Consider the following 13,917-nt stretch of genomic DNA (forward strand, 5'->3'; position numbering starts at 1 on the left):
GCAAGTGGTGTATTCATCAGTGTTAATAGCAAGTGGTGTGTTCATCAGTGTTAACAGCAAGTGGTGTATTCATCAGTGTTAATAGCAAGTGGTGTATTCATCAGTGTTAATAACCAGTGGTGTATTCATCAATGTTAATTACCAGTGGTGTATTCATCAGTGTTAATAGCAAGTGGTGTGTTCATCAGTGTTAACAGCAAGTGGTCCATTCATCAGTGTTAATTACCAGTGGTGTATTCATCAATGTCAATTACCAGTAGTGTATTCATCAGTGTTAATAGCAAGTGGTGTGTTCATCAGTGTTAACAGCAAGTGGTGTATTCATCAGTGTTAATAGCAAGTGGTGTATTCATCAGTGTTAATTACCAGTGGTCCATCAGTGCTAATAGTAAGTGGTATATTCATCAGTGTTAATCACAGAGTGGTGTATTCATCAGCGTTAATAGCCAGTGGTGTTTTCATCAGTGTTAATCGGAGAGTGGTGTATTAATCGGTGTTTACAGCTGAGTGGTGTATTAATCAGTGTTAATAGCCAGTGGTGTATTCATCAGTGTTAATAGCCAGTGGTGTATTCATCAGTGAAAATGGCTGAGTGGTGGATTCCAGTGCGATAATGGTGGGGGTAAAGATAGTGGTATGATGATGGTGATGAGGAGGATTTTCCACAAATAATGGTGAGTGATGGTGGTGGCTACGACGATGATGACACAGAAAACAGTAGCCATGAACAGGTGTTGATGACAGTGATGATGATGATGATGATAGTGATGATGATGATGAAGGTCTGTTCTGTGCAGAGACACAAGGATTTCCTGCAGTCCTTTGTGGAATCAGAGAGGGAGGGGACGGAGGAGGGGGAGGGCGGAGGAGAGTCAGAGTTGGACACACAGCTGAACGCTGCCCCCTCCTCGAGCCGCAAAGGTCAGGTCATGTCCTCTGACCCTTGTCACCCCCACCACCCTCACCTCCACCTCCACCTCCACCACCAATCACAACAATAGATCAGTTTACCATGACGTGTCACCCACTTCAGTGTCTTGGGGTCACGACATTAACCACATACTGTGTGTCACTGTCACTGTCATTATTTCTGCACTGGCTTCCTACTGTTTCCTATTTATTTGTAGTCTTCCAGATTTTTCTGCTGTCCCTCACACATGATTGCACATATGATCATGTGAAAACATGCTAAATGCACACACACACACACACACACACACACACACACACACACACACACACACACACACACTTCAACTGTACAGCAGTATATATATCAGTATATCAGATGTGATCGTACGAAAGATACAAGACAATATCACTGAAACCAAGTGATTTATTCAATTGCGATGATTGCCCCCCCCCCCCCCCCAAAAAAAAAAACCCACAAAAAAACAAAAACAAAAAAACAAACAAACCTCGCCAAATATGTATTTCATTGCATGCGTTTCAGATGACTTTTTCTTTCTTTGTTCTTTTTGTTTTTTTGTTGTGTTTATTAATCAGTTAAGGATTTCATGACAATAAATGAAAAGTCGAATCAAGTCGATGTCGAGTCGATGTCGAGTCACACACACAAAAGCAAACAGGGTGTAAAAACTAAGTGACTGACACTATCACTGCTTCACTCGACTGTCACAGTGTGTCCTGTTTCACCACCACTTTCCTGCCCCCACCCCGTATCCCCCACCACACCCGCCCCTGCCCCCACAGGTCTGACAGAGAGGGAGATCGAGGCCAACTGCCTCAACTTCCTGTTGGCCGGCTATGAGAACACAGCCTCGGCCATGGCCTTTCTCCTCTACAACCTGGCCGGCTCCCCGCAATGTCTGGCCAAACTGCAGCGTGAGGTGGACTCTGTGCTGGGACAGGTGGGTGGTGGGACAGGTGGGGGTGGTGGGACAGGTCGGGATGATGGGTGTGATGGGACAGATGGGTGTGTTGGGACAGGTGGGGGTGGTGGGACAGGTGGGTGGTGGGACAGGTGGGGGTGGTGGGACAGCTGGGTGGTGGGACAGCTGGGTGGTGGGACAGGTGGGGGTGATGGGACAGGTGGGTGGTGGGACAGGTGAGTGATGGGACAGGTCGGGATGATGGGACAGGTCGGGGTGATGGGACAGATGGGTGTGTTGGGACAGGTGGGTGTGATGGGGCAGGTGGGGGTGGTGGGACAGGTGGGGGTGTTGGGGCAGGTGGGGGTGGTGGGACAGGTGGGTGGTGGGACAGGTGAGTGATGGGACAGGTCGGGATGATGGGACAGGTCGGGATGATGGGACAGATGGGTGTGATGGGACAGATGGGTGTGTTGGGACAGGTGGGGGTGGTGGGACAGGTGGGTGGTGGGACAGGTGGGGGTGTTGGGAACAGGTGGGTGGTGGGACAGGTGGGTGATGGGACAGATGGGTGTGATGGAACAGGTGGGGGTGGTGGGACAGGTGGGGGTGATGGGGCAGATGGGTGTGTTGGGACAGGTGGGTGTGTTGGGACAGGTGGGGGTGGTGGGACAGGTGGGTGGTGGGACAGCTGGGTGGTGGGACAGGTCGGGATGATGGGACAGATGGGTGTGATGGGACAGATGGGTGTGTTGGGACAGGTGGGGGTGGTGGGACAGGTCGGTGGTGGGACAGATGGGTGTGATGGGACAGATGGGTGTGTTGGGACAGGTGGGGGTGGTGGGACAGGTGGGTGGTGGGACAGATGGGTGTGATGGGACAGATGGGTGTGTTGGGACAGGTGGGGGTGGTGGGACAGGTGGGTGGTGGGACAGGTGGGGGTGGTGGGACAGGTGGGGTGGGACAGCTGGGTGGTGGGACAGCTGGGTGGTGGGACAGGTGGGGGTGGTGGGGAAGGTGGGTGATGGGACAGGTGGGTGGTGGGACAGGTGGGGGTGGTGGGACAGGTGGGTGATTGGACAGGTGGGGGTGGTGGGACAGGTGGGTGGTGGGACAGGTGGGGGTGGTGGGACAGGTGGGTGGTGGGACAGGGTGGTGGTGGGACAGGTGGGTGTGGTGGGACAGGTGGGTGGTGGGACAGGTGGGTGGTGGGACAGGTGGGGGTGGTGGGACAGGTGGGTGGTGGGACAGGTGGGTGATGGGGGTGGTGGGACAGGTGGGGGTGGTGGGACAGGTGGGTGGTGGGACAGGTAGGGGGTGGTGGGACAGGTGGGGTGGGACAGGTGGGGGTGGTGGGACAGGTGGGGGTGGTGGGGCAGGTGGGTGGTGGGACAGGTGGGGTGGGACAGGTGGGGGTGGTGGGACAGCTGGGTGGTGGGACAGGTGGGGTGGGACAGGTGGGGGTGGTGGGGCAGGTGGGTGGTGGGACAGGTGGGGTGGGACAGGTGGGGGTGGTGGGACAGGTGGGTGGTGGGACAGGTGGGGGTGGTGGGACAGGTGGGGGTGGTGGGACAGGTGGGTGGTGGGACAGGTGGGGGTGGTGGGACAGGTGGGGTGGGACAGGTGGGGGTGGTGGGACAAGTGGGTGGTGAGAACAGGTGGGTGGTGGGAACAGGTGGGTGGTGGGGGGACAGGTGGGTGATGGGACAGCTGGGTGGTGGGACAGGTGGGGTGGGACAGGTGGGGGTGGTGGGACAAGTGGGTGGTGAGAACAGGTGGGTGGTGGGACAGGTGGGGGTGATAGGATAGGTGGGTGGTGGGAAGGTTGCATAAAGGATCGGGAGTGATTGTATTGATCTTTCCTCTTTCTGTCTTCTGGCAGTGTACTTAACCCCCCCCCCCCCCCCCCCCCCCCCCCCCCCCACACACACACACACACACATGTGTCTTAGTCATTGTCCAGAAACAGCACAGACCCACCACATGAGGTTGGTGTCATGCGGACATGGATCAAGTCGGGATATGACAGATCACAACACGTTTATCATAACTATTACCTCAAAGCCACTTGCACCGTCAACAGGCAAGACTGAACACTCTCTCTGATGTGGTTTGTTTCCGTGGCAACAGGATGAGGTGGATTACCGCGTGGTGATGGACATGCCATATTTGGACATGTGTCTGAACGAGTCCCTCCGTCTCTACCCACCTGGCATCATGTAGGTTGGATGTGGCGGTGGTTGTGTTGTTTGTGGTGTGTACATGGTGTGTGGTGTGTACATGGTGTGTGGTTTCAAGGTGTGTACGTCGTGTGATGTGTACATTCATGTGTGGCGTGTGTGTGGTGTGTGTACATGGTATGTGTACATGGTGTGTAATGTGTACATGGTGTGATGTGTACATAATGTGTGGCATGTTCATGGTGTGTGGTGTGTGCATTATGTGTGGTGTGTACATGGCGTGAGGTGTGTACGTGGTGTGTGTATGTGTGCATGGTGTGTATTGTGTAATTTGTACATGGTGTGCAATGATGTGTAAATGGTGTACATGGTGTGTAATTGTATACATGGTGTGATGTGTACATAATGTTTGTACACAGTGTGTGATGTGTACATAGTGCGGTGTGTAAAATGTGTACATGATGCGTGATACGTGCGTAGTGTGTGATGTGTACACGTTATACATACCTTGTGTGTGCGATGATGTGTACATGGTGGTGGATGTGACGCAGGGTGGACCGGATGTGTGTCAAGGACACCAAGGTCAAAGGTCTTCACGTGCCCAAAGGAATGCTCATCACCATTCCTGTCTACAGCCTGCACACTGACCCCGCCCACTGGCCTGACCCCTTCACCTTTGACCCTGAGAGGTCAGTACTGGGAGGGAGACAGACCACAGTGTTCAGTGTGTGTGTTTGTGTGTGTTCTGCGTGTGTGTCTGTGTTTTTTTTCAGTGTGTGTGTATGTGTGTTTGCGTATGTGCCAGTGTGAGTGTTTGTGTGTGTGAGTGTGTGTGTGCGCCGGCGTGAGCATGTGCGTGTGTACATGTGCGCGTGCGCGCGCATGTGTGTGTGTGCGTCTTTGTATATGTGTGTATGTGAGTGTGTGTGTGCGTGTGTGTGTGTGCGTGTGTGTGTGTGTGTGTGTGTGTGTGTAAAAGTGTGGGCACACGCAAGGCTTTTCTTGCCCTTGAATAATTCTACGTTCATGTCATGTCTGACACAAGTCAAGTAGCATGCTGTGCTTCTGGCCAGCCAACATCCATGTCAGACAGGTAAACAGTGAGTACAGTGTGTAGCTCATCACCCATGTCAGACAGGTAAACAGTGAGCACAGTGTATTGCTCATCATCATGTCAGACAGGTAATCAGTGAGTACAGTGTGCAGCTCATCACCCATGTCAGACAGGTAAACAGTGAGCACAGTGTGTAGCTCATCACCATGTCAGACAGGTAAACAGTGAGCACACTGTGTAGCTCATCACCCATGTCAGACAGGTAATCAGTGAGCACATTGTGTAGCTCATCACCATGTCAGACATGTAAACAGTGAGTACAGTGTGTAGCTCATCACCATGTCAGACAGGTAAACAGTGAGTACAGTGTGTAGCTCATCACCATGTCAGACAGGTAAACAGTGAGTACAGTGTGTAGCTCATCATCATGTCAGACAGGTAATCAGTGAGTACAGTGTGTAGCTCATCATCATGTCAGACAGGTAAACAGTGAGCACAGTGTGTAGCTCATCATCATGTCAGACAGGTAATCAGTGAGCACAGTGTGTAGCTCATCATCATGTCAGACAGGTAAACAGTGAGTACAGTGTGTAGCTCATCACCATGTCAGACAGGTAAACAGTGAGCACAGTGTGTAGCTCATCACCATGTCAGACAGGTAAACAGTGAGCACAGTGTGTAGCTCATCATCATGTCAGACAGGTAAACAGTGAGTACAACGTGTAGCTCATCACCATGTCAGACAGGTAAACAGTGAGCACAGTGTATTGCTCATCATCATGTCAGACAGGTAATCAGTGAGTACAGTGTGCAGCTCATCACCCATGTCAGACAGGTAAACAGTGAGCACAGTGTGTAGCTCATCATCATGTCAGACAGGTAAACAGTGAGCACAGTGTGTAGCTCATCATCATGTCAGACAGGTAAACAGTGAGTACAGTGTGTAGCTCATCACCCATGTCAGACAGGTAAACAGTGAGCACAGTGTATTGCTCATCATCATGTCAGACAGGTAATCAGTGAGTACAGTGTGCAGCTCATCACCCATGTCAGACAGGTAAACAGTGAGCACAGTGTGTAGCTCATCATCATGTCAGACAGGTAATCAGTGAGTACAGTGTGCAGCTCATCACCCATGTCAGACAGGTAAACAGTGAGCACAGTGTGTAGCTCATCATCATGTCAGACAGGTAAACAGTGAGCACAGTGTGTAGCTCATCATCATGTCAGACAGGTAAACAGTGAGTACAGTGTGTAGCTCATCATCATGTCAGACAGGTAAACAGTGAGCACAGTGTGTAGCTCATCATCATGTCAGACAGGTAAACAGTGAGCACAGTGTGTAGCTCATCACCATGTCAGACAGGTAAACAGTGACTACAGTGTGTAGCTCATCATCATGTCAGACAGGTAAACAGTGAGCACAGTGTGTAGCTCATCACCATGTCAGACAGGTAAACAGTAAGCACAGTGTGTAGCTCATCACCCATGTCAGACAGGTAAACAGTGAACACAGTGTGTAGCTCATCATCATGTCAGACAGGTAAACAGTGAGTACAGTGTGTAGCTCATCATCATGTCAGACAGGTAAACAATGAATGCATTGTGTAGCTCATCATCATGTCAGACAGGTAAACAGTGAGTACAACGTGTAGCTCATCACCATGTCAGACAGGTAAACAGTGAGCACAGTGTATTGCTCATCATCATGTCAGACAGGTAATCAGTGAGTACAGTGTGCAGCTCATCACCCATGTCAGACAGGTAAACAGTGAGCACAGTGTGTAGCTCATCATCATGTCAGACAGGTAAACAGTGAGCACAGTGTGTAGCTCATCATCATGTCAGACAGGTAAACAGTGAGTACAGTGTGTAGCTCATCATCATGTCAGACAGGTAAACAGTGAGCACAGTGTGTAGCTCATCACCATGTCAGACAGGTAATCAGTGAGTACAGTGTGTAGCTCATCATCATGTCAGACAGGTAAACAGTGAGTACAGTGTGTAGCTCATCACCATGTCAGACAGGTAAACAGTGAGCACAGTGTGTAGCTCATCACCATGTCAGACAGGTAATCAGTGAGTACAGTGTGTAGCTCATCACCATCTCAGACAGGTAAACAGTCAGCACAGTGTGTAGCTCATCATCATGTCAGACAGGTAAACAGTGAGCACAGTGTGTAGCTCATCATCATGTCAGACAGGTAAACAGTGAGCACAGTGTGTAGCTCATCACCATGTCAGACAGGTAAACAGTGAACACAGTGTGTAGCTCATCACCATGTCAGACAGGTAAACAGTCAGCACAGTGTGTAGCTCATCACCCATGTCAGACAGGTAAACAGTGAACACAGTGTGTAGCTCATCACCATGTCAGACAGGTAAACAGTGAGTACAGTGTGTAGCTCATCACCATGTCAGACAGGTAAACAGTGAGTACAGTGTGTAGCTCATCACCATGTCAGAAAGGTAAACGACGGGTTAACAGCCGAGTGGTTAAAGCCTTGGACTTTCAATCTGAGGGCCCTGGGTTCGAATCTCGGTAACCGCGCCTGGTGGGTAAAAGGTGGAGATTTTTCTGACCTCCCAGGTCAATATGATTTTATTATGCGCAGACCAGTTTGTGCCTGAACCCCCTTCGTGTGTATATGCAACCAGTAGATGAAACATGCATGTTAAAGATCCTGTAATCCATGTCAGCATTTGGTGTGTTATGAAAACAAGAACATACCCAGCACACCCCACCCACCCACCCCCCGCCCCCCGAAAACGGAGTATGGCTGCCTACTGACATGGCGGGGTAAAAACGGGTTATACACGTAAAAGCCCACTCGTGTACATACGAGTGAACGTGGGAGCTGCAGCCCACGAGCGAAGAAGAGAAGAGGGACAGGTAACAGTGAGCACATCACCTATGTCACTCCCTCTCCTCCTCCTCCTCCTCCTCCTCCAGACACACAGCGGAGGCCAGAGCGGCACGCCACCAGTTCAGCTTCCTGCCGTTCGGCCTGGGCCCTAGGAACTGTATCGGCATGCGTCTGTCTCAGATGGAGGTCAAGATGGCCGTTGTCGCCATCGTGCAGAAGTTCTCTCCTGTTCTGTGCGAAAAATCGGTGGTGAGTGCCGTGTTGGTGTGTGTGTGTGTGTGTGTGTGTGTGTGTGTGTGTGTGTGTGTGTGTGTGTGTGTGTGTGTGTGAGAGAGAGAGAGAGAGAGAGAGATTCAGGGATAAGGGTTGAACTGAGGTTCTCAGTCACACCCTACTCTTCTCTGGCTGTGAGTTCTCATTCACTCACCATTGCCGTACACACCCCACACCTAATTAGCTGTGAGAAGTTCTCTGTCACTCCCCATTGCCGTACACCCCACACCTAACTAGCTGTGAGAAGTTCTCTGTCACTCCCCATTACCGTACACACCCCACACCTAACTAGCTGTGAGAAGTTCTCTGTCACTCTCCATTACCGTATACACCCCACACCTAACTAGCTGTGAGAAGTTCTCTGTCACTCCCCATTACCGTACACACCCCACACCTAACTAGCTGTGAGTTCTCTGTCACTCCCCATTACCGTACACACCCCACACCTAACTAGCTGTGAGTTCTCTGTCACTCCCCATTACCGTACACACCCCGCGCCTAACTCGCTGTGAGAAGTTCTCTGTCACTCCCCATTACCGTACACACCCCACACCTAACTAGCTGTGAGAAGTTATCATTCACTCCCCATTACCGTACACACCCCACACCTAACTAGCTGTGAGTTCTCTGTCACTCCCCATTACCGTACACACCCCGCGCCTAACTCGCTGTGAGAAGTTCTCTGTCACTCCCCATTACCGTACACACCCCACACTTAACTAGCTGTGAGAAGTTATCATTCACTCCCCATTACCGTACACACCCCATGCCTAAATCGCTGTGAGAAGTTCTCTGTCACTCCCCATTACCGTACACACCCCATGCCTAACTAGCTGTGAGAAGTTCTCTGTCACTCCCCATTACCGTACACACCCCTTACCTAACTAGCTGTGAGAAGTTCTCTGTCACTCCCCATTACTGTACACACCCCTTACCTAACTAGCTGTGAGAAGTTCTCTGTCACTCCCCATTACTGTACACACCCCTTACCTAACTAGCTGTGAGAAGTTCTCTGTCACTCCCCATTACTGTACACACCCCTTACCTAACTAGCTGTGAGAAGTTCTCTGTCACTCCCCATTACTGTACACACCCCTTACCTAACTAGCTGTGAGAAGTTCTCTGTCACTCCCCATTACCGTACACACCCCATGCCTAACTAGCTGTGAGAAGTTCTCTGTCACTCCCCATTACCGTACACACCCCATGCCTAACTAGCTGTGAGAAGTTCTCTGTCACTCCCCATTACCGTACACACCCCATGCCTAACTAGCTGTGAGAAGTTATCTGTTGCTCCCCATTACCGTACAGTATACACCCCATGCCTAACTAGCTGTGAGAAGTTATCTGTTGCTCCCCATTACCGTACAGTACACACCCCATGCCTAACTAGCTGTGAGAAGTTATCATTCACTCCCCATTACCGTACAGTACACACCCCGCGCCTAACTCGCTGTGAGAAGTTCTCTGTCACTCCCCATTACCGTACAGTACACACCCCGCGCCTAACTCGCTGTGAGAAGTTCTCTGTCACTCCCCATTACCGTACACACCCCACACTTAACTAGCTGTGAGAAGTTATCATTCACTCCCCATTACCGTTCACACCCCATGCCTAACTCGCTGTGAGAAGTTCTCTGTCACTCCCCATTACCGTACACACCCCACACCTAACTAGCTGTGAGAAGTTCTTTGTCACTCCCCGTTACCGTACACACCCCACACCTAACTAGCTGTGAGAAGTTCTTTGTCACTCCCCATTACCGTACACACCCCACACCTAACTAGCTGTGAGAAGTTCTTTGTCACTCCCCGTTACCGTGCACACCCTACACCTAACTAGCTGTGAGAAGTTCTGTCACTCCCCATTACCGTACACACCCCACACCTAACTAGCTGTGAGAAGTTCTTTGTCACTCCCCGTTACCGTGCACACCCCACACCTAACTAGCTGTAAGAAGTTCTCTGTCACTCCCCATTACCGTACACACCCCACACCTAACTAGCTGTGAGAAGTTCTCTGTCACTCCCCATTACCGTACACACCCCACACCTAACTAGCTGTGAGAAGTTCTCTGTCACTCCCCATTACCGTACACACCCCACACCTAACTAGCTGTGAGAAGTTCTGTCACTCCCCAACACCTTATACACCACTCTCCTGTCTGGCTGTTTGATCCTCCATCACCCTGTTGATGACTTGTGCCATGGTAGACAATGAGAGGAAAAACCCTGAAAAGTTTGGCACACACACGTACTGAGACAGAGAGGGAAAGAGCGAAATTCATATATTTAGAGAGAGTGAGATAAAGATAGAGAGATGAGAGAGAGAGAGGGAGAGAGAGACAGAGACAGAGAGACAGAGAGTGGCCGAGGACTGAGGGTGGCCCTGCGCGATGTGTGTCTGTCAGTTTCCAGCACAGATCTCCAACCACATCCGTCTGGGTCCTGTGGAAACCATGTGGGTGAAGTTCCTTCCGCGCTCAGCCTGACGTGTGACCGCCTCCGCAGCTGGAGATATCACAGCCATGTTCCCCATTGATCGAGAGACTAGATGTAAAAGCACTGAACAGCAGTTTGCTTCAGTGTACACTCCTTTCCCCTGTGGTTTTGTTCAGTGATGTCGGGTGGAAACAAATGATACCTGTCTTCATTTTCTTTTTAACTCACTCAGTACGGCCAGTCCTCTCTTCTCCTCTACACAGACCCCTCGGATGTCCAGTGGGTGTCTGAATGACCCAACCTTTAGCTACCGTCGTCAGAATTGTGGTATTCTTTGTCAACATTCACCTCTTCAGTATAAGAGCCTTCCGCTTGCAGTATTTTGATGATGGTAATTGGGCTGAAACGCTGTTAACATCGTCTCTTTCGCCGTTCGTATGGAGAGAGTTAAAGCAAGACAAATCTCTGCTACATGGTTGGTGCACAAATCAACTTCGGTCAAGTCATCAAGTTGTTTGGAATTGGTAGAAAAGCTGTGGAGCCTTAAAAACAACATAACAATACATTAGTGTTGTGATGGTGTACAGCTGTTTAGTAGTGTTATTCTTATCATTGCTATGATTATTACCCATGTGTCTATAAAGAGTGTTGTATTGTCATTTTTACCACTGCTAATGATTATTACCCATGTGTCTATAAAGAGTGTTGTATTGTCATTCTTATCACTGTTAATGACCATTACCTATGTGTCTGTGTTGATCATTATTAGAATGGTTATTATCAATGCTAATGATCATTACCTAATGTGTCTGTGTTGATCATTTTAGAATTGTTATCATCACTGCTATGATCATTACCTATGTGTCTGTGTTGATAATCGTTAGAATTGTTATTATCAATGCTTCATCATTACCTATGTGTCTGTCTTGATCATTGTTAGCATTATTATCACTGCTATGATCATTACCTATTTATCTGTGTTGATCATCGCTAGAATTGTTATTATCAATGCTATGATCATTATTCTTATAACTGCTATGATCATTACCTATTTATCTGTGTTGATCATCACTAGAATTGTTATTATCAATGTTATGATCATTATTCTTATAACTGCTATGATCATTACCCATGTCTCTGTGTTGATCATCGTTAGAATTGTTATTATCAATGCTAATGATCATTACCTATGTGTCTGTGTTGATCATCCTTAGAATTGTCATTATGAATGCTTCATCATTACCAATGTGTCTGTGTTGATCATTGTTAGCATTATTATCACTGCTATGATCATTACCTATGTGTCTGTGTTGATCATTGTTAGCATTATTATCACTGCTATGATCATTACCTATGTGTGTGTGTCGATCATCGTTAGAATTCTTATTATCAATGCTATGATCATTACCCATGTGTCTGTAAAGATCGCCCTGTCCTGGCCCTGTGTGGTCATTATCAGTCAGGAAGGGACAGCCAGAGCTGGCAGGGATAACCTTTTGTGTTGCCTATCTGCTGGTCTTGCCACTGTGTCTGACAGTTTCAGTTTCTCAAGGCGGCGTCACTGCATTCGGACAAATCCATACACGCTACACAACATCTGTTAGGCAGATGCCTGACTGACCAGCGGCATAACCCAACACGCTCAGTCAGGCCTTGACTGCATGCATGTGTATTTGTGTACCTATCAGAGTGCATTTCTTCTACAGAAATTTACCAGAAGACAACACTTTGGTTGCCATGGGTTCTTTTTCTGTGTGTCAAGTGCATGCTGCACATGGGACTTCGGTTTTACATCTCATCCAAATAACAAGACGCTCAATTTGATTTTCCAGTCGAACTCGGTAATAAAGACGAGACCCTGCACTGGTACAGCAGCGTCTTAACCACTCAGCCACAGTCCTCCTGTTTGACAGTATCCTGTGAGAGTGCTAGATTTCTGTGCTGGTCTTGCCATTGTGTCTGACAACCTGTGAGTGCTGCCTTTCTACTGATCTTGTCACTGTGTCTGACAACCTGTGAGTGCTGCCTTTCTACTGATCTTGTCACTGTGTCTGACAGCCTGTGAGTGCTGCCTTTCTACTGATCTTGTCATTGTGTCTGACAACAACCTGTGAGTGCTGCCTTTCTACTGATCTTGTCACTGTGTCTGACAGCCTGTGAGTGGTGCCTTTCTACTGATCTTGTCATTGTGTCTGACAACAACCTGTGAGTGCTGCCTTTCTACTGATCTTGTCATCGTGTCTGACAACCAGTGAGTGCTGCCTTTCTACTGGTCTTGTGTCTGACAACAACCTGTGAGTGCTGCCTTTCTACTGATCTTGTCATTGTGTCTCACAACAACCTGTGGGTGCTGCCTTTCTACTGATCTTGTCATTGTGTCTGACAACAACCTGTGAGTGCTGCCTTTCTATTGATCTTGTCACTGTGTCTGACAATAACCTGTGAGTGCTGCCTTTCTACTGGTCTTGTCATTGTGTCTGACAACCAGTGAGTGCTGATCTTGTCATTGTGTCTGACAATAACCTGTGAGTGCTGCCTTTCTACTGGTCTTGTGTCTGACAACCAGTGAGTGCTGCCTTTCTACTGGTCTTGTCATTGTGTCTGACAACAACCTGTGAGTGCTGCCTTTCTACTGATCTTGTCATTGTGTCTGACAACCAGTGAGTGCTGCCTTTCTACTGATCTTGTCATTGTGTCTGACAATAACCTGTGAGTGCTGCCTTTCTACTGATCTTGTCACTGTGTCTGACAACCAGCGAGTGCTGCCTTTCTACTGATCTTGTCATTGTGTCTGACAACCAGTGAGTGCTGCCTTTCTACTGATCTTGTCATTGTGTCTGACAATAACCAGTGAGTGCTGCCTTTCTACTGATCTTGTCATCGTGTCTGACAACCAGTGAGTGGTGCCTTTCTACTGATCTTGTCATTGTGTCTGACAATAACCTGTGAGTGCTGCCTTTCTACTGATCTTGTCATTGTGTCTGACAAACCTGTGAGTGCTGCCTTTCTACTGGTCTTGTCATTGTGTCTGACAAACCTGTGAGTGCTGCCTTTCTACTGATCTTGTTACTGTGTCTGACAACCAGTGAGAGCTGCCTTTATACTGATCTTGTCACTGTGTCTGACAATAACCTGTGAGTGCTGCCTTTCTACTGATTTTGTCATTGTGTCTGACAACCTATGAGTGCTGCCTTTCTGTACTGGTCTTGCCTTGTGTGTCTGACAATAAATATCTGTGGAAGGTGCTTGTTACATGTTAGCATATATAT

General features: G+C 48.9%; 1 protein-coding gene across 1 annotated transcript in view; it reads left to right on the forward strand.

The window, feature by feature from the left end:
• Nucleotides 1-13,893, forward strand: part of LOC143284003 (cytochrome P450 3A9-like) — a 29,892-nt gene extending 15,999 nt beyond the window's left edge. The window contains exons 10-15 of the mRNA XM_076590521.1: nucleotides 798-921; nucleotides 1,714-1,871; nucleotides 3,963-4,051; nucleotides 4,564-4,701; nucleotides 8,020-8,182; nucleotides 10,618-13,893. Coding sequence (XP_076446636.1) covers nucleotides 798-921; nucleotides 1,714-1,871; nucleotides 3,963-4,051; nucleotides 4,564-4,701; nucleotides 8,020-8,182; nucleotides 10,618-10,698 — 753 coding nt within the window. The 3' untranslated portion in view covers nucleotides 10,699-13,893. The remainder of the gene's footprint in view (nucleotides 1-797; nucleotides 922-1,713; nucleotides 1,872-3,962; nucleotides 4,052-4,563; nucleotides 4,702-8,019; nucleotides 8,183-10,617) is intronic.
• Nucleotides 13,894-13,917: the final 24 nt, after the last annotated feature.

The sequence above is a fragment of the Babylonia areolata genome, chromosome 7 (assembly GCF_041734735.1).
Source record: "Babylonia areolata isolate BAREFJ2019XMU chromosome 7, ASM4173473v1, whole genome shotgun sequence".
Classification (NCBI taxonomy): domain Eukaryota; kingdom Metazoa; phylum Mollusca; class Gastropoda; order Neogastropoda; family Buccinidae; genus Babylonia; species Babylonia areolata.